At 37.1% G+C, this 22239-nt stretch overlaps 1 protein-coding gene across 2 annotated transcripts in view; it reads left to right on the forward strand.

Moving 5' to 3' along the window:
• Positions 1 to 22239, forward strand: part of LOC117411854 (MICOS complex subunit mic25a-like) — a 106326-nt gene that overhangs the window by 3987 nt on the left and 80100 nt on the right. Inside the window, exons 4-5 of one of the 2 annotated variants that reach the window (XM_058988786.1) lie at positions 1714 to 1858; positions 19441 to 19461. In XM_058988786.1, the coding sequence (XP_058844769.1) occupies positions 1714 to 1858; positions 19441 to 19461 (166 nt within the window). The remainder of the gene's footprint in view (positions 1 to 1713; positions 1859 to 19440; positions 19462 to 22239) is intronic. The other variant, XM_058988787.1, reaches the window with a different exon arrangement.

Consider the following 22239-nt stretch of genomic DNA (forward strand, 5'->3'; position numbering starts at 1 on the left):
TGCACGGTAACAGCAGGATGTATTTTTAGTTCAAATGTGCTTTCAGAATTCAGATTAGAAGATTCTTTCATTTTAAATCAGCTGAAAAATTCCAATGAAATGTAATTGGATAATGTAAATGTCAAGGGAGTAAAAGGAAATCAGGTATCAAACTACCTCACAAAACAATTAGAATTAGCATTCAAATGTGTTATTCTTTTAGACCCAAGGAGCCACATTGTGAATGCTGTTTGCCAATTCAGGTGCTAGGTAGGCAATATTAAGCCTGCCAAAAACAAACAATTTATACAACCCACCACCAGAAATGCCAATCTAATAGAATGAAGTCCCAATGCAGCAAGTCAAATCCTGTCATGGATAGCTTAGCAAAGACTTGTTTTATTTTCCAAGGCACAGATATAAAGAGAAACAGTCAAACAAGTTATCGGTCTCAGTGAACCTCTAATATGGGAGCTCTTTATCAGCCCAGCTGGTGTTTACTGTTCAGGTTCAGACATCAGACTCCATGCTAGTAAAGGGCCAGTTGTTTCAAATTTATTTTTTTCGTTTTACCGTCCCCTTAACTTTTGTGTCATGTTTGCGATCATTCAGGTGGTTCACATTGCAATTACATATACTGTTTTGTTTGTTTTTGTACTTTCCTGATAAGTCTGTGTCAAGGGGCTTGTCCGATTGCCCAGCTTCAGTATTGAGGCCTTCTCTGTGTCTATCATGCATTGTTGTGATTGCCTTACTCAAGGTAAACTCTGTCAGTCACGTAACAGGGATAAAAGGAAAAGCCAAATTTTATCTATGTCAAATTTAAAGGCTTGTCAATCACAGTGACAGACAACTTCCCTCCTAACAGTGGGAAACAGGAGGTTAACAAATGAGGCCTTGATTAAACAAAGTGAGAAGTTAACCTTGAACTTCTCCGTGAAGCCATTTTAAAGTCAAGTGATGTTTACTCTTTATGTGAACTTTAACAGCTTTGACAGCTTGCCATAAACTCTCTTGAAATGGTGACAATTCTAAGTTCTTGGTGTAGCCTATGGAAGTTCTGGTTTACCTTTGGGAACATACTTTGAAATGCTTTGGGATCCGAGACCACAGGAGTTTAAATACCTCGGGCTAAATTCAGTAAATAATAAGAATGTTTAAGATTATTATCCCCACTGGAGATGCTTCATGGAGGCAGACATATATGCATCACAGTAGTAGCAGTAATGCATCAAGAAACACATAGAATTCTTTGACAAACATTTCTTTCTTTACGATTGAACACATTAAAAAATAAATCTTTGTGAGATAGTTTTATACATTTGTTTTAGCATTACTGAATATTCTACGAATTAGTGTTATCATAGTTGTGCATTCACTACTTACAGCATTGCAAGATGGAAGAATGACAGCCATCCTCAATTTGTATGTTAACTGTTTGATTTTTAGTGGCCTGTTTGGTTTGTAATTAAGGTTTTTAACTTTTTGATGTGGAAATGTCACAGCTTTTGGTGTTGTGTCGCTAGTCTCGTGAGGGTTCACTCTATTGAGGAAGTGCAATCGCAATAGCTTTTGAGCGTATAGGGGACCAGTAATCACAGCCAACCATCTATGATTGAAGAAGTGCTGGAAAATAATGTCTGGCTGTGTTCTGATTAGAATCAGGCATATACTGTAGATCAGTACAGAGTGCTGAATCAGACGGCTTTTTTTCCTGATTTCATCTTTACAAAGGTACGAACGAGAACAGGCTCTGGTTCAAGAAGAGCTGGCCAGGATTGCAAAGAGGGAGCGGATGGCAGGGCAAGAAAGTCTGGCTCTGGCTGTTACGCGGGAAAGAGCCCAGGCCAGCGAGGAGAAGCAGAAAACCAAAGTGATGGTGAGTACAAACACTGCAGCTAGAAAAGTGCTGGGAAACCTGACTCCAGAGCTGCAGAGAAAGGGTTGGGGGTCTGGGAGTAACTTACCCTCTAATTTGAACACTGAGAGAGTAAAATGTATTTTCAGGGGGTAAAATGCAACATTACCCTGAAGTCATGAGTAATCTTGATAAATACTTTACAATCTTTAATGATAATGGGGTAGGCATTCAAAAAGAGCTTTCCATTTTAACTGCAATGTTACTTTGAACTACTGTACAACTGTGCGTGTGTTCTGCAAGGTTCTAAGACTTACTGTGAATTAAAGAGCAGTGTTTTAACATTGTACATTTAGTCGTTCTTTACATTTAAACAAATGCATATAGTTTACTACAGGAGAAATATGTTTTGTATCATTAACTGGAACGAAAACGTTTGTGTCATTACCTAATAAAGGCATGAATTGTCAACTACACAATTAGGTGTAGTCAAAAGGTCCGAGCTTCAAATGGCTTTCTGAAATGCGGAAATTAGAGACCATGAGGCAACTGTGATTTCACATGGCCAGTTTAACTGAAACACATCTTAAAAACTCTGTTTTTGAGCAATTTTCACAAACTGGTTCTAAATAGTAGGAAATACACTTTTTTGAAAGGAAATTTGAAATAAAAACATACTGTTTTGGTGAAGATATTTTAACAAAAATGTATTTAGGTTCGTTGATTGTCGACTTTTAATGTGCTATGTTTCTGAAAATACTTCAGACATTTAAAATCGTAATGAAGGGATGGGCATGCACTTGCTTTTTCAGGTTATGTATATTTTTTAATTGCAGAGCAATAGATTCCAGCTACCCATTCCCTGTTCGCAAGTTGGCATCCAACCTACAACACAGGAAGGGATTAGCCACCAGAGAGCTTCAGCTTGTGTTATATATGCATCTTTAATAAAGCCAAACAATCAAGCAGTTGATCATAACATTTCTTTTGAAAATAAGCTTGGCTGTAATATCTTTGTAGCTACTAGGCTTTGCTGTAGCTGCTGTAATGCAGGTACTCTAAGTGAAGCCAAGCCTTGGCCCAGCGGAATTAACATTTTTATTATCTGATCGAAAGCCAGGCTTGCTGGCTGCAATGTCCTGAAATCTACTGGAGCACCGGACCATACAATGATAACCCTTTTCACTTCTTGGCGGTCTTGCCCTTGCAAACATTGAGCCATTACTATCTACAAATCACAGGTATTTTGTACATGTTGTATCGCAGCTGGGTGTTGCTGCCTGTGCCCATGCAGACTTGCATCAAAGTGGCTTTCCAGACACCTGCTGTATTGATTAGCCAGTCCAGTGAACTGTAATTTAGGAATACTGTTTGAAAGAAACCTTGGACATCTGCTGTGTAAGTAGACCGGGGTAATTGTATAACTATAGCTTGTATAGAAAAAAGTGAATTAAGTATTTTAAAAAAAATGTTGCTTCAGTCCCATCATCTGGCAAATGTTGTGTACTTTGACAAATGCTATGTCCATTATACCTCAGTAATGTAACCTAAAAATAACCAAAGCCATTTATGCCAGCTATGTCCTTTTAGTTGATCTTAACAGTGGCGATCTAAATATCGTCATTGTTGAAACATTAAAAATAGCTCCACATCAAGTGCTTCAATTACTTTTAAAGACGCACATGTCTTCTTTTAAATATTTAAACAACAGCAATATTTAGATGTGCCACAGTTTAGGTCAAACGAACAGACCACAAAAAAAGTATAGGAACCCTGTCTGTGTTGGTCTGTAGACGTAACCCAAAGCAAAGATTGTGTTAAAGCTTCAAAAAAATCTAGGGCTGTCAAAATGATTATACTACCAGGGAAATATTGGAGGAAGGTGAAGGAATTTATAAATGGGATCTGTACAAAATGTGATGCATGTGTGCAATTGATCTGCAGAGCGCAGATGGAATCGGCTGCAGCCCCAGTTTGATATTGGAATGAGAAGAGCTTTAAGATTGGATTAATGGTGCAGATGGAAATTTACTATTTCAAGCAAGCTTTGGATTTAAAGGAAGTGACTGAGCTGTTATAATAGACAAGCTTCTCTTTGAATATTCAGTGTTAATGAGTGCCTAAAATAATATTATACTTAATAAAAAAAACACATTCATTGGTGTTGGTTAAAAATGACATGTTTCTTCCCCTGGGCAGCTCCATTTCCTTTGTTCCTGTGTCTATACAGTTCATGGCATTTTGCCTAATTTGATGTGTCTATTAATAACACTTGTTCACATTCTTACTACTTACTGTTAGTTCTTCCAGTCTAGTATTGCTGCAAATTTCAAATGTGATTGCTTTGATATTTTTAAAATACACGGACGTTGTCTATGAACGTCCTGTCGCAGCACCCTTTTGTCTAGTAATATTCCTTCTCAATTAATGAGCTGAGGGTTTGAAGGAAAGTCCCCTCTGTGAATTTTAACCACTTCACGTACCTCAGAATTAGAAGGTTTTGTGGGTTGTATTGTTTGTATTGTTTTTTTGTTTTGAGAGAAAATGTCATGTACAGGTGTTGAGGAGAGTCTCTTATGGGAATGAAACGTCTGTTTTTTTAAAAATTATTATTAAATTGTAATTGCGCTTCTATTCCTAAAGTGGATTTAGTATCAAACAACAATACCAATATGAACTGTGATATTTGTCATTTTAAGCACTGTTTGAATTTAATAACGAGAGCTGTCATTTGGTACCTTTAAAAGGCGCTATAGAGATAGCAGCGCCATAATTAAAATGTAATCCTAGGGTAAGATCTGATAGTGTTCATCATACATTTTGCTAATTTTTAATATATTACCTGCTTTCATTTTCCTATTATGTGTGGTTCTTTATTATTTCCAATGCCTACTTACCATTCCACCAAACATTTCTTCTCCTCAGTGGGGAGGCATATAGTGTTGCTCAGGGCAACGCTAGTATGCCTCCCCAACACACTTCCCCACAATCAAGCCTTGAGGATTGTTTTCAGAAGCAAATGGTGGAATAGTTAGTATGCATAGCAAGTAACGATCCAAGCAGAGACAGCAATAGGTAACCGTTCTGGGTGCCAAACGGGTAAGAAAATACCTGTTAGGAAATATGGATGATATGAAGTACCTCTTTTTATCCCTGCAGAGCAGAAGGCACCTATTTGTTGCATCTACCGAACAGCATCTGCAGGAGTATTGCTTAAGAGAAAGGATGGTAACAATGCAGGATTTCATACCCTTCTGGCCTAGCAGAGTGTTTACCGCAGTGTCAGCTGAGCCACCACAGCCCTATACAGTACAAGAGGTCTTATCTGTCGAAGAAAAAGAATTAATTCCCATTCTCTGTGAGTTTTCTAGTGCTATATCCTCAGGCCGGAAGATTCCACCGCAATCATTATTACCGTTTTTTAAAAGAAAAATAAAATCCCCCCTAGAAAAACTCCTCTCTTCAGGAGAGTGTTGCCAAGCCCTCCTGTAGTTGAGTGCCTCTTCGCAAATCACGAAAATTTAAAGTAACACAATTTTTTTTTTTTTTTTGGTACATACAGCTACGGACCTCGTAGTGAATTTATTTCTGCCTCCCTCCCCTCAAAAGATATTGTTATCTGCGGTGTGGGAAAGGTAAATTGCACTGAGAGAGTTTCCTGAGGATTTAGATACTGCCCGGTGTTTTACACTGAGGCCCTTTCTCTGGCAGACTGGTAAGACATGTTGTCGGCACCTTATCTTGGCTCTGACACACGCTGGACATTAATAGAAATTCAGTGGAGAGGTGCGTGTGTGGAATGTGCAATCAGTCTGTGTGCAGAGATGCTATTGTTCAGAGATAATTGTCTCTTGGACTCTTCATGGGGCTGTTTACAAGTGGTGGCACTTTTTTATATATCTTTTTAAATGTAGTTTTAATTTCAATCCTGTGCTTTGGAAGAATTCAAAAATCGACCTTTTGTTTTCTTAAAGAGAAAAACATCAGTTAATGTGAAAAAAAAAGAAAGATAAGATGCCTAAGTTTCTTTGAATTTAAGTCCTGGTTGTTTATTTCAGATTTTCAATAGGTGTTTTTGTACTTGTAATGACTCTAGTAGATAGCTTAGTGAATTCCCCCCTTTATCACAATTGGATAATAGGTTCTGTAGATGCATGTAAACTCAAAGTGTGACATACAGACAGATGGGCAGAGAGACACTCAATAACTTTTGATAAAGAAAGTCCATAGCAAGTTTCATCACAATTGAACAGTATGTAAAAATAAGGGTGACATACAAATAGACAGACAGACAAGATGATAGACAGACCAGATGATCCGTTCACTACCTTGTAGTAGTTGTCTAGGTCTGTATAAAACTGTGAATTGTGTTATTAGGCTTCCAAGCCAAAGGCTGCTTGGAAGCCTTTATAGTTGCTAGCAACTCTAGTTATTATTATTATTACAAAGGTCTGTCTTGAACAACCTCTTGTGACACATGCTAGCACCCAACACTTATACATATATATATATATATATATATATATATATATATATATATATATATATATATATATATATTATGATTAAAAGGCCAATGAAACCAACATAAAGGAAATTGTTCAATAAATTCCAACAGAGAAATTGTGATAGATTTATACTGTATCTACATACACTACTTCTGTCCTCCTACGTATCTGTCCCTACTTAAGAGCAGGTTGATACATTTCCGTTGTAACATCATAAGGGGAATGAAAGTAGAGGATTCTTTGAACTTTGAAAGATGATTTAATAAAATAAGCAGCCCTGGATAGATGGTTTCCCTCTCATGTCAGTTCAGTGTAATGAAGCCGGATATAAATGATATGCCATTCTGTCTGTGTTGGTTGAAAGGAAGCAGGTTCATCCAGACTGCTATCAATAAAGTGGTGTGGCCGTTCACTCGTTTTATTGAAAATAAATATCTGAGACCCTACAAAGCAGCAGCATCACTTCTGGCTATAAAAATGAATAGTTATAGATACTGTAGATACCTGATACTCTGCGAATTTAAAAATGTTCATGGCACACATCCATTTTATAGAGTTATTGTACAAATAGAAGTTTACAGTGCAATATATGTTAAGTATCATCAATCTGAATTGCGATTTTGCAAATCCTTTGAAACAAAATCAGACACAGCCAAGAATTCTAGTTCTGTAATTTCATCTTTCTTGCTGATGCCTTCTGAATTCAGTTTAACTTACTATCTCATGGCTTCTTGCTGCAGTGTGCTTCAGGCAATAGGGAAAACTGTTCAGTGAGGTGTTTAACTCACTGTTTGATCGAATTTACACAAGTGTGTTTTAGTGCTACATAGGATTTGATACAGATGGAATTAATAAGAAGGTGGCAATAGACAAGTGGATTTCTGCAAATACACCCTATGCTAGTTTCATTAAAGGTGAAACAACTTCCATAGTAAATATTTCATTTTTGACTGTCGCTTGAAGGCACATTTACCATCTCATTGTACTTCAGTCGAGAATGCATGAAAAATAGACAAGCCAAAGTTGAATGTTGTATCTCTTATAACTGTTTGGCCTAGAGGATTTAACAGAAAAAAAAACAAAACAAGCAAGCAAGCAGAAACAATGTGATCTGGTAAAATAAAGTATTCACTCTGTAGTATTGAATATGAAAAGAACTGCCAACACTTGTTGTATAAAAATGTATATTTAAGATAACAACAGCAACAAAATAAAATGTCAACCATTATGAAGCCAGCAAGCAAGTGACCACATCCTATCCTTAAGATGAGATTACAATAGGACTGTGTGGTACTGTATTTATAACATGGCAAAGCAAAATCTTACCTTAACTTACCATGTTAAACCAAGGCTTTAAAATCCATAATATATCCTCTTGTCATTTGAAAATGTTCACGGACAGATCGATACCATTCTAGTGGCTAGGGTTAGCAAACCAAGACGCTGGGTCTGATATATGCTTACTGCCCTGTTTTGTTTCATTATAGCTGGATGCATTATACCAGATCACCCCTCATAGTACACCTGCATCTCTACTTCTCTTCCAAGTATGAGATTGTATTCTTTTTTAGGCTAATTAGTTGCCTCTGTGTTCCTGCTCATGCATCCTTGAATAGGCTTTTTCGATCTCATTGATTTGTGTTTAGAGTTTTTAAGTGCCACTCCATTTTTTTCTAGTGCAGAAGGCAAAGCAATTATTCTGCCCTGCTCTCCCTCCAATGATTTGGTTTTGGAAATTGTAGTGGCTGCATTTATGTGTAAATCCTTCTGACCGATACATAGGTCTATAAAAGGCAAAAAAACTAAATTTGTGTATTGAGGCAGGAGGCTTACAGAAAATGTTTTGAGATCACTTTGAGATTGTATTAAAAAATAAATTAAATAAAGCTACCTCTGTATTTAACTTTTTTGTGGCCACATTCCAATATTCCAAAGACATGGTGCAGTAAATATGTTTTTTTTTTTAATTAAAGTAATTGTAGTTAACAAAATAGTTCTATAAATGTTCTCTGCCTTCCGCATCCATTCATTATATATGTTTCAAATGTGCAGTTTTGAAAGACAAACGTATATTTAGCAAATTATTTTCACTTTAAAACTCTAGGTTAAAGAAATCTCTGTTTGCAAGCCATGCTTTTAGACTGCCTTGCACATAAAAAAAAAAATGGACAAGTAGAGATTTCTTTTGGAATTGTTGATCACATGTAATCATTGCGATCTTCAATTTTATTTCATCTAATCACCAGGTGACCACGAAGCAAAGTGACCTTGTGGTGCTGTTCAGATATAATTTGGGGAGCATCATTTTATAATGATTAAGTGAATTATACAGCAGTTCAACCTGTAACCTGCCTAGACAATCTCTTATTTATTTATTTTTTTCATAGCATTTTACAGTACCAGGGAATCCACCTGGATTGCATCAGCTACTTTTTGAGGGTTGATCCCAGGATAATCACGGATAGGTGATTGATGTAATCAAGGATGATTCCCTTGTTCTGTACATTAAAAAAATAAATAAATAAATCCAGCCCTGGCTTATCTAGACACTGTATAGCTTTGGGAACAAATGGAAACCAATGTGTGTTTCCTGGTTGTAAAGAAGTACAGTATCTTGCATGTGTAAGCCACAGATAAGAATGCATTTATTTTTGTAGTGCAGTGGAAACTGCTGCTTTTTAAATTATTTCCCCGAAATCTAAAAACCGCAATGCTTTAAGGAGCTACTGTATATTTTCACTGGTGCCTAACTGTGAATGTTAACCTTAGCAACACAAGGTCCCTCATCTGAAAATGTCAGAGGGAACGTATGCAGATGGCTTGCTAGAGTACGAAGTGAAGATAAGAAATGATCGAGGAGCATCAGGAAAATGAGATAAAAAAAAACACAGGATGTGGCCAGTTTAACACAAAATGTCATAGGGGAATGTTAAGTTGAGTTTCAAAAATCTTAGACATGCAAGGCTCCATCTTTTATTTATTTATTTATTTGTTTGTTATTATTACCTAGTTATCAAAAGGTAATTCCTCATCACATTTTTCAGGTCTCGATGTAATATATCCAATATACTAAAACTAAAATACATTGTTTCGTAGTTTATCATTTCTGTGCACTCTAGTTTGTCAGAAGTTAATACAACAACCAGACATTGTTTAAAAACAAAACAAAACAAACACAAAAAAACCCCCTATATGAACATAATTTAGGTCCTCCTTTTTGTTTGGCCTTTGTCATTTATAGCTTTTATTAATTTCTTAAGTCCTCACTTTCATCTGCCATTTTCCAACTTTCCTCGTCTTATCTATAAATTCTTCTTTGCTTCCAGTGAATGGTTTTATGAAGGTTAATTTCAGAGACCGAGATTTTCTTTAAAATTTCAATAATACTCAACAACAATTCATTGAAAAGAGGTGATAAACTTCCATTTGCATAACATTGTCTTGCTGTTAACACTTTCCAGTTTGGGCTTTATGACGGGCTAATGCAAATATTTCGAATTTTCTAGAAAAAAAAGCTAAAGTAATCGGACAAATATTCAATGGGAATAGCAGTCATTTGTAAAGTTATTACTGATGGTAAAGCCATACATACAAATTGTGTCTCTTATTGATCTTAGTTATTCAATTGCAGTTACACTGTTCTGCACTTCTATTAGCTACACAGGTCTCATGCACATTTGGGGGTTTTGTTATAGCAAACTTGTATTTTCATTTTAAAACGTGGTTTCTGGTACCGTGTCTGAAAGCATGACGGTCAACAGGGGAAGCAGCTGGTTGGTACATGGACATGTGTACCTGTCCGTACCATTTAGATCAATTGGGAAACCCAAGTCTTTTTAATAATCATCTTGATACTTTGTGTTTTTTATGCTTTTATTGTAAAAATATTGACACACATTACTGAGTAGAAATTTTATATAAAGGTTAACCAAGGCTGTCTCTTACCTCAAGGCGTATCGCACTGTCCACATTTACCATTTGCTACCGGTCAGAGTCAGTTCTCTTTTGCTTGTTTCTTGTACATTTCAAAGTCATATAAACTGCTGATGTGTTCTCTCTAGACGGAGAACTACACTAACCCTAATCTGCTAAGTGATGGAGTAGCTTTTAAAACCCAGATGGCTGAATCTAACTGGGGGACTATAGCTTGCCTTTCTGAGCCCTAGCCGTTCATCATAGTCACTTTGCAAAGGGGTGAACTCTGATCCCGCTCCCAAATGTACAGCTATGGTATTATTAGTGCACAGCGATACATTTGTTTAGTTATTTATGACCTCAAACATCACTGCCTTGGCCACCTTTTGAGCATCTACTCCTATTTCTGGAGTGACTCAGTAATATAATAAATATACTGTAGATTTCAAGATCACAAGCACCTAGATTTTGGTTACTTACCAAGTCGTTAACTCCCTGAGAGCTAATAATTTTACAAATCTGGAACCAAAAAAAGAAGTACAGTAATATAAATCATGGTTCATTTTTGTGGAGTTTGCAGTCATTGAGTAGTTTTGGTTTGTGATTTTCCAATATTGAATTAAGTGATCATTTTTCCTTCGTAACAAAACCCACCTGATAACCGAGTCGGTAGAATTCTAGTTGCTGGTTGCTTTTGAGTACAGTAATCCGTCACATATTTGACTGCACTGTGACCACCAGAGTAAGGGCGGATATGTAAAAAGTCGGATGAATGAATCCTGTTTTAAATACCATTATAAACAGCTGTAACAATTACTATATTCACACAATTATTGTTTTGAGATCCAGCTTTTATTAGGGAACTCCCCTAAATCCCTTGTTTAGAAAGACACAGGGTATTAATGCTTGTGACAGACTAGCTGTCTGCCGTGTGGGTGCGTGCATTCGCTGCTGAGTGACAGACAGGAGATTGAGACGGAGGTTGAAGTTGATACGCCCCGCAGGTGAACAGGATTTATTTACATATCAACACACTGAACAGCTCACGTGACACTACCAGCAATGGCAGTGCACGGAGCGCATACAACACAGTGTCTGAAAACTTTGGTAGGATCTACAATATCTGAACTAATCTTCTCTGTTCAATAATAAACTAACGTTGCTGAAGAGGTTGATTATGGCGGATAAACGGTTAGGGTAGATATGTGACGGGCGAATACGTGACGGATTACTGTACTTTCTGATTCAAAACCAATCCCATGACGCGGTTAACCTTTCAGCTCTGTTGCAATGGCTTTATTTTTAAAAAGCCAACAAGCAAAAAGCAGACCAAAAAAGAAAAAAGAGTCAGCGAGGAAGACTAACTAACGAGGGAGAAAGTCAAAGTGGAGTTAAAACGGTTTAAGATTATCATGATCATTTTTAGATGAGAATCAGTAATCTCATGATCATCCAACCCTGGTTGAAAGGTGAAAGAAAGACAACTGAAGCTAGTTTGAGTTTTAAAAAGTAGGAGTTAATTAAAGAATGTAAACACTTTGATAACAGTGCCCCCTGACGTAGATGATCTATTTTCACTTCTCTAGCTCTCGGGTGATGTTTCTTGCACTGATGATGATGTGAGTTGGCTGGCTGAGCTGCTTGCTGCTGAGCTACCTGCTGCACTGTGGCGGGTACCTGCTGATTTTTCACTACTCTGTTCAGCTCCTTTAGACTTGCTTATAGTAATGGCATCATATATCCATGTGTGTTTGGACTAAATGTAATACATAGTATAGCTGCTGGGAATGGCTCACAACACACAGCAAATGAATTGGACTTGATGTGTGAAGAAAGATGTTGCTGAGTTACTCTCTCGCACCTACTGGTGATGTGGAAAGGATAAATAGATACTGCCGATTTTTCATTGAATTTAACTGTAAACACATTTCAGGTTCCACTTGGTGAACTACAATGATCTATGCTGTGCTTCTGGTCTTGTTTAACGATACAAACTCTACATACCTATAGGAGGCTGTGTGGTCCAGTAGTTAAAGAAAAGGGCTTGTAACCAGGCGCTCCCCGGTTCAAATCCCACCTCAGCCACTGACTCACTATGTGACCCTGAGCAAGTCACTTAACCTCCTTGTGCTCCATCTTTCGGGTGAGACGCAATTGTAAGTGACTCTGCAGCTGATGCATAGTTCACACACCCTAGTCTCTGTAAGTCGCCTTGGATAAAGGCGTCTGCTAAATAAACAAATAATAATAATAATACCTCTATTACGATGTATAGAAAGCTTCAAGATTCATCGGTACATGATCGGTACACCCCTACAGTTAAGCTTTCCCTTGCAGTTCCCTTGCATATCCCTCTTAATCTCTCTTCCCCTGTTGGACAGTGAGTTGTTGTTCACACAAAATTCAATTTTAAACCAGGTTTGTTGCAGTAGTTTTATCTAACCAATTTCAGAGCTGCCTTGAAATGTGTTATGGATGTGTGGGGTGTGAATACACTCGAACAAGTCTCCACGCCAGAACCCAGTATAAAGTACGGTCAGTTTCCCATAAACGGAGCAACATCTTAATTCTATTTATACAGGCTAGACCATCTGGAGAAATGCATTCATAGCTTCACTAGATGGCAGTAAGATCTTGTCTAATTTGCCCTTGTCATTTTAACAGTAAGCGTCCCAAAATCATGTTGATTTTGAAACTCAATCACTTAATCAAGTCTTCCATAGTCTTCCATTTAGTCTTCAGCCTCTTTGTTGACAAGTTTAGTTTTCTCAAAGGTATTTTTTAGCTTCCTCTACATTAAAACCTGTATGCCTTTCCAAATGTGCTCATTTCTGCCAATACTCACAGCAGTATATTAAATACCAGTATTTTTCAACATAAGGAGGATTCAAAACTATTTAGGAACAATACCTTACTGGTACTGTATAGTGAATTGAGGAGGACATAACAATATGCTGTATTATTCCTATGATGTTTTTTTTTTTTTTCTTAAGTCAGATTTCCAGGTGCTTGAGTGTAACTAATTCTAAGCATCATGATTATTTTTAGACCATCTGACTTTTCTTTCTGAGCCATACTAGTATGGATCCAGATTATCCAAAATCCAAATGAAAAACTGTATAGTACAGTGTACAAAAAGTCTACAAGGTGTTACTGCCTCTAATTCTTTCAGAGAGGCTGGGGGATAAAAATCTGCAGTGAAGTCTTGATACAGCACCTGCCAACTAAGTGCCTATGATCAGACCCGGTCTGTCAGGTCTGTCTTACCCATCGTACCTGAAACTGGCTTGTAACAGAGAGATGCAGCTTTTATATGTTACAGAATGACAGAGACCCAATTAAGCATGTGACGGATGTCCATTTACACAAAAGTGTGCATTGCTCAGGAATTCTAGCCTAGTTCTCCCCCTCTAGGGGATGCATATCACTCGCGACAGAGATGTGGTGGAGGCGCCTGTACACGTCTGCAACACTTAAGTTTCACATGTATCTAGAGAACCGTTCATCCAATTGTGACGAAACTTAATCTGGGGGTATGTGGAGGCATTATGAAAATAATAATTTGGTAATGTTATTATTATTATTATTATTATTATTATTATTATTATTATTATTAATAATAAGTATATGCATGCAGTGTATTCAAGAGGTGGACAGTTGCTCGTTAGCAGAAGTGGCACGTTTTGCAACTGAAGCAGAAGTGTTTGTGCAAAGTCAAGCATATCAAAATTAATATAGATCACTAAAACACAGAGGGCACAGTCAAGGTTAAAATGAAATCAATGAAAAGGAACCGACATTGTTAGCCGAGGGACTCGCGCATGACTATCCAAAGCAGCCGTCACCTCATCAGCTGTCATGTATGGCAGTTGTTACAGGTATGTGGCTGAAAGGGTCTAGGTAGTTTTAAATATTATACCTTTTAACTCCATTGGAAATGACAGGGTGTCAGACTGAGAGCTACACCTTGGGGCTCTCCGCACAGTTTGGCTGTTATAGAACAAGTTTGAATCTCAACGAATCTTCAGGCTTGTTGGGTAGGGAGTGGAGTTTTCAGTGGACTGAAGCATGTGGTGGTAAATACAAAATAAAAAAAAGAAAGTTTCCTTGTCATGGGCCCTCTTGTTTAGTTTATCTTTTTCATTTATAATAAATAAGCATCCTGTATGGGGAGCCAGTTTCAATTTGCAAACTGTAGTACACTTTCAGGCTTAATGTTTGGTTCACAGTGCTGTCCAGTAAAAATGACCCTTTCCCTGCCTCATATGCTTCATATGTGAACCAATGTGTTGCTTAGCATGTTCATTATTTCTTGCTGGGAATGCATATCCTAGGGAATAAGGAGTAGTAAATACCTGCATATCACTTCTCATTGCCCGTCTAATTGGGTTCTGTGAGAACCTCTTGTAAAAACATCCTCACTGTTTGCCTGTGATGCGATACTGTACTAAGAGGAAACCTCAGAATTGTAAACCGGTTTGCTAAATGAATAGTACAGCCTAGATAACTGAGTGTTATCAGTAATTGTAATCATAGCCTTGACACCTTTTTGCGTGTAAATCTGTTAAGCTTCTTGCCTTGCACTCACAATGATTCGGATTCCAGCGAGTGCTGACATCTGAAGCCAGTTGAGATTTAATCCAGTGACCCAGATGAAATGCACTTTTAATCTAAAACCTTCCAAAAATTGAATTTTCCTTTTTTATATGGATTAAGGATTCGACCAGATATATATCTATCTATATATTTTTGGTGGTGGTTGCATACAAAAGATGTAAATACAATTGGTCCCCGTTGCTTAGACTTAGCCAGTTTTGTTTTGTAAGAATTTATGTAACGATGGGGAGGAGAGGTTATGTGTTTCACGTAACATCTATATACAGTTAACTGTTTCTTGACTGTTTTAAATTGGATTGGAGGTGGACAGAAAATAACTGAAATATAGTGGGGGGAGGGGGGGGGGGGAACTAACATTTTCGGAGGTATTTGTTCTAACAATTTGCAATTTATTTGTAGTTTTTGCTTACTTTGACAGCTAATTTAGTTTGTTTTTTCCTGCTTTTTGGATGTATTTTTCCTCCTGAAGGAAACAAGTGGTTTTCTTCTCCATTTAGATTTTCTGCCACTGTGTTGCTAGGTAGAGTTCTACTACTGACCAATGTGCTTTGTTCTACTTTTGATAGGTTGTTGGCTGTGCCTTATTTGCTATGGTTTATTGTGGAATAGTACTAACTGTACTTGTTTGTGGTTTAATATGCACAAACAAACTACTGCAGAGGATATAAGAGAACCATGGACTGGTGGAATGCCACTGATTCAACGTGATCACAGCCGCCAGTTCTTCAATAGAATTTGGAAGGGTGGAGACCTGCAGCGAAGTCTATTCTCCAGGGTGACCCTCCGAGTCACTGATTGGGGCAGACTGACTAATATCAGCTCTCAATATTTTGGAATCTGTCATGAAAATACTATACAATGTCAGAATGACCAATTTCACTGTTCCAAATTATGCTACGTTGCTAAGCAGAGGCAGAGCTTAATCTCAGGAAACCAATTCTCAGAATTCAGTTGTTTAATAAGTTCAAATGTATATTGTTTTTTCATAGATTGTATATGACTAGAATCCTGTAGTCCTTTCACTCATGAGGGTAGCTATGGAGTGACTACAGTACTCTATGAAGGTTCATGGAATATCCTCTTTTTCTTTTTTTTTTTCAAATTCAATAGATCCGTTCAATGTGAAATGAAATGCAGTACACCTTGCAGTCTTCTACACTAATACAGTTACAGTAATCTGTAAACCTTTTTGATGGCTTTTCTGATTTGTTAAAGTTTGATGTTGAAACATGTACTAAAGTTAAACACTTAGGAAATTAAAAGGAAATGAACAACCCTTCAAAATGTCACAGGTATTTGTTTTTGTCCAACCCCTGTAATTTCATTCCTTTCCTTGGAGCTGTGTACAAAATAAATGTCAATATGTAAAAACACGCAGAGCATAAATAACCCCATACCGGCACACAGCAGGAGAAAAGCATGATTTGTTAAGGCTTTTCTAACGAGAGTGTGCAAATATTAGAAGGCAAAGCATGGAACAGTTGAAGCTAGACCTGCCTCTGCAGTTTGAAGAGGCTGGTGTATGCATTTCGAATTCATTGGCTTCTCCAATGTGCTGAGGAAAAAAAAAAAAAAAACTTCTGTAAGCAAGCCTTGGTTAAGAGTCTGTGTTTGACTGCTTCATATTGTATAACGCATACAAAGCTAAACAGCCATGATTCATTTCCCTTTTTAAATTGTAATTACTCCACCTAGCGCAAATGGCAAACATTTAATTTACAATTTACCGCATGAATAAGTAAACAATTAGTCTTTCCTTTAAGTAAAAAACTAAAAAAAAAAACCTTGTCTCACCAGAAGCAGCAAAGTATGAATTGTTAATCAGGTGTAGCACACCACCAGGCTGTATCTTACCCTGAAAACCCAGCTCAAATCTACCCCTCTAGAGAACCTGTATGCATAACTTGTTTAAATGTATGACATTTGCTTTATATATATATATTTTTTTTAAGATTTATTTTCTCATCCAGTAACAGATTGGTCCAAAAAGGTCAAACGTATTTTAGTATGTTAACTGTCTAAATCTACTGCGTTATTTATTTATTTATTTATTTATTTATTTTTGTCATCTGCTGGAATCAAATTCAGTACTTGTTCAGTATAATCATACCAGCCCTACAGGTTTTTTAAAGGCACTTTTTTCTCATTCATGAGGTGTCTGAACTGCCACTTATTCCAAATGCAATAGTATTGGGGACTTGCGGAGATATCCTTGTGTAAGATCCCAGTTCAGCCACTGCCTTGCAGCAAATCACATTATCTCTCAGCCCTGGCACACATCATATAACGATGGTACCCGTGCTCATTCAAAACACCAATATATATACCCCCCTTCCTTGAGACCAAATAAACTGCACAGTCGTGACATTGAACTTCTGATTTATGGTATTTGCAAACTTTTTGAAGTTCTTGGATCTGTTGCACCCATATTAATTTAGGATTGTTCTCTAAGCCTCCTTTACCTGCTTTGAGCTTGTCTGCAGTATACAAAGTGCCAGGACTGAACAGCCTTCCTGATTCCATTCAAACCATGTGGCAGTGTGACTTTTCAACTGTTAGAAGATCACGTTGTCACATGATTTCAATGGAATGAGGGAGGAAGACTGTTAGTCTCAGCACTTTGAATTCTCCAGTCAAGCTAAAAGTCAGGTAGAGACAGATTTAGAGAATACTGGTACTCATTATTGAAGCAACAGAGCCCTGTTACTAAACTAATACACTCCAGTTGAAACTGGACCAATCCCATCAGAAAAGACCCTGGTAGATTTGCACAATGAGCACACTGAGAGGCTGACAGATTTGTTGTACTCAGTCCCTTGTAGAACAAGCCGTAGTGCATTCTGCCCCTGCTGTATTTAACACCATTCAGCCAAGATAAAATTTCACTTTCTACAGATTTCCAGTCGTGACTAATGGTGATTGTATTTGCTTTTTATTTGTATTTAAATGCCTCTAATTTTGTGCTCCATGGGTCTGGGTGTGGAGTTACTGTCATTTCTTTTCCCGGAGATGGGTGAAATGAAGTGAAGCCACGTAAAGGTGGCGGAAATGGAATGTAAATGACATAACATCTTTGAGCAGAGAATGGAGGAGAGGTTAAACAGATGGCATGCCATATAACTACCTTATTATCCCTCCTCTCTCTGTAAACGGGCACTGCCTACGCAGTATGTTTATGTGGAAGTACAATACAGCACTTTTTCTTTGGAATCTCCATTAAGCTTTCAATACTCATGACGAGAGCCCTCAACAGTGCATCAAGAAACCTTAATATGACTTGTATTGCTAAGAGAAAGAGATGAAGCAGTGTGTAATCAGCAACAAATATGGTGTTTACTAGAACACCACCGTTCTCCCGAGACTTAACATAGGGACCAGGTGTCGTCTTTTAGATTATATCAATTGTTTAAGTAAAGCTTTCAAAAGAACAGCAAAGATGCGACTGCCTATTGATTAGCCAGTCATTTCTGTTTAGTCAGTGTGTTCAGAGGTGGAACAGGAGTCAAGAGTAGGAGAGAAACCAAAAGTGAAACCTAAAGTAAACAATTGGTACGCGTGCTGGGTGTAAACCAGCACGATACTTTTTTGTTTTTTCCGTGTCTGTATTGTCTGTTTATTTTGGCCACCATTTTGTGTTTTGTTCAAACTTTTTATTTGTTTATTTATTATTAAACGCGCAACAGCGCTTACATACCCCAGCACTGTTGCCTGTCTACTTCCTGGCCTGATGTCACCACAGAGCTATCCGTGACACACTCCAACACTGATGTACTACACAGTAGCTGTTGCCATGGTTTCTCTGGATCTGTAAACAACAGACAAAGGACCAAACAAAAATGTCTTCCTACAGCCTCAAAGCCAGAGCCAGCGATAGTTTAAAACATATATTTCATATCCAGAGCTGGCATAGATTTGGTTAATATTTCATGTTTGATGCCACTGCATATTAAGGTTTTGTAATACAAGGTTTTTAGAACTGCAACAATAACATGCTTTTAAAACTCTTTGGGGTGTATTCTACTGTAAATGTAATATAATATTTAAACAGTTACTGACCTGGCAAAAATGTTCAAAAAGAAACAAACACACTAAATAGACTCACACACACGGTTGCAGATGTTGGTTTCACAATCGCCTTCTATGATTCAAACAGTGGTGCTACAGTATTTAGATCTGCCAACATTTCGATGAATTGAACAGACACCCTTTTTCTTGTATTGCATATAGACATGGATGGCTGCTACCTGATTTTCCTTAACAATTCAATATGTCCCTCTGTTTATTAAACAAAAGAATGGGAATACTGTCTCTTTAATGATGGAAAAATAAGTCCTTGAATTTTTTTAATATATTTTTTTATCATTACAAAAATCAGTCCTGCATTCTAACCTGTATTGGAAGCCTGGCTCAATGAAAAAAAAAAAAAAAAAAAAAAAAAAAAAAAATATATATATATATATATATATATATATATATATATATATATATATATATATATTTTTAAATATATATTTATATTTATATTTTTAAATATATTGATTTTTCTCTTTCTATTATTCCCAGCCTGCAGATTTGGATGCTTGGGTAAGCCTGATCGTTTGCTGTTAATCTTACTTGTCTTTTTATTTAAATGTCATGTTTTCATTGTGCATTCCAATCACTATCTGCACAGTTATATAGCATTTCCAACCTAACATTTCTAAGGGTATTCAACTAGAAAATTGCATATCATCTGTGTGCCGGCTGACGTTGGTTCCTTTATGGACCAATAATATCTTAAATAAGGTTCTAATCACAGTAAATATGTGCAGAGCAGTGATATGTGCCAGCGTTCTCCAATATTGAAAACCTATGCTCTTGTGGGGTCCTGCTGTCCCTGTTGACTGCGCCAGTAAAATCCAGCGTGCAGCTTTTTATAATAGCAGCTACGCAACCATCTTCCCACCTTGTATCTAGTTTGGTGAATTGAATAGGGTGCTACAGCTAACAAAATAATAAATCCTACGTACAATGCACTTCCAACATAAATCTAAAATCTGCAGTTTGGAAAGAAACTTGTGTTGTATCAAGCATGTATTTTAAATTGTGATATCCCATACTAGGCTGAAGAAAGCTCTCAGGAAGTCTACTTTGAAAGTTTCTGCAGCCAAAGTCATAGCATGTTACTGACTGAAAGCCCGCTGTCAGTCAATAGGAGAAGCAGCTGGTTGGTTAATGACTGTAGAGAAGGTGTTGAAGGAGTCGGTGCAATGTCACTCTCCAGGTGACAGAGGAACAGCCACACTCTGAAAGCATGCCTTGCACACAGATAACCTGAACCGAGTGTAGTACCAGATACCCATGTTATAGTAACACAATGCTTCTTTCAAAACTGCAACTTTGAGACCTATATAGAGAATAGAAGTGCACAGCTGGAAAAATGTATGCAATTATTGTGTAAGCTACAAACAAAAAATGAAGAAGCAAAAGGGATTGTATTCACTAATTAACATGTAATCAACTGTTCAATGAAACTGAAAACCCCAGCATAAGTTTGTAGGGCTTGTGATCCAGCAGTAATTTCAGCTGTGGCACATTCTCATAAAAGCATCTCTTCACACCCCGTGTCTGCTTTTCTTATTGTCTATACATGGCCAGCATTGTAATACAGCTTTAACTGGAAAAATAAAGCAAGTTTGATCCTAGTTCAAACTAATGTAATACAGGGGTGATCTGCTTGACTTTCATTACACAACTATAGTATGTGAAATAATATCAAAACAATTGGTTCTGTTTAAAACATTTTAGATTGTAGGGAATATGTGCAGCGCAGGAGGCTGTCATTTTTTTTTTTTTTTACTGTATTTAGTTAGATGTTTTTATTGATTTAATGTATTTCTTGCTTATTTTCAAAGAATTTCTGTCTCCATAATGGGGTTAAGAAACTATTATTTGTACAATATGTGTGTTTGTACAATAAATGAGCAACTGCTCTCAATCTTTTATTTTAACCTGATTACATAAAGATTTGATTAATTGATAGGGCTGTTTTGGACTGGCTGAAGTGATTAATACCAGTTTGCTTGTTCCACACGACCTTAAAGGTCCACAAAGAATCACAAGTTCTGCAAATTATTGCAACAATAGTCCACAGTAAGCAGTTTTCCTATGCTTTTCCCATTGTTATATAATGCATTTACCATAGTTTACCATATTGTGCCATGTATTTTATTAAAAAAAATCAAATAAAAATGTTTTAACATGCTTTACCATACCTTTCTGTGCTTTATTACACACTGCTACTGTGGTAAACTTGTGTAAGGCAATAGTCAATTAAGTGTTATTGATTAATTGCAACAGCGTGTATATTTTTGTGTTTCTCAGTTGTATTGAAGAATTATAGATAGTCATATTGTGGGCCGTAATCATGTTTGACGGTCATCTACAAGCTAAAGCAAAGCACTGAACTACTTTGTTCCTATCTTTCAGTATGAAGCCGCCTTGTCCGGATTTGTCCATTAGGAGATTTTGGGTGTCAAGTTCCACGTAATTTAATTTGGCAAGGGGAAATTACTTTAATTCAGTCTCCCCTCTGTTGTGGGAGAAAACCGTTGTATGGCTTTATTTTTAAAAGCCAGCGAGAAGAAGCTCCTAACTAGGGAGAAAGTCACAGTTAATGGGAGTTGAAACAGGATTAAAGATGATCGTGACTATCCTGACAGCCGTAATGGTTCCTATCTCGATTACCTGAAATTGCATGCATATTATGAGTTTCCGATGTGAAATGCACTTGGTTTGCTGAAATTCTTGTGATACAAACCATGTCCTGTCCCTAACCAGAGAGATTTGGACAAATGACATCCCTTACATGTATTATGTGATAGATGAAGCCGCGTCTCCCTGTTGAAATTAAGTTTCAGTCACAGAGGGCAGATCTGTGTGACCCACACAAATTAGAGAGAAAAGAGAAAGAGAGCACAGTTAAAAATGTTCCCAGTAATTTAGTTGTTTTTACACGAGGGCAAGTCTTAAGATTAAACGGAGAAAGGCATTTTAGCTTTCATTATGTTTAATACAAATCCGTCTCATGAATAAATTGTCTTTAAAACTGTTATTTATCATTTTACACCCTCTGCATCAAGATAAGCCCTCTTAAGAACTGTATTGGTTTGCAGACCTGGTGTTAAATGCTGTGTTTGTTTTTTATTACTTGAAAAGCATAAGATTAAAATACCTATAAGTGGTAATATGGTGGTATGAGAAGTCCTGCAGATTTTAGGCAAGGACGTGGGGGCACATTGACATTAAAGTCATTGTTAATCTTCAAAATGAGTTTTGTATTCCTGGAGAAAGAAAGGGACCTGTACAAGCAGTCAATATACT

This window comes from Acipenser ruthenus, chromosome 16 (genome assembly GCF_902713425.1).
Source record: "Acipenser ruthenus chromosome 16, fAciRut3.2 maternal haplotype, whole genome shotgun sequence".
Classification (NCBI taxonomy): Eukaryota; Metazoa; Chordata; class Actinopteri; order Acipenseriformes; family Acipenseridae; genus Acipenser; species Acipenser ruthenus.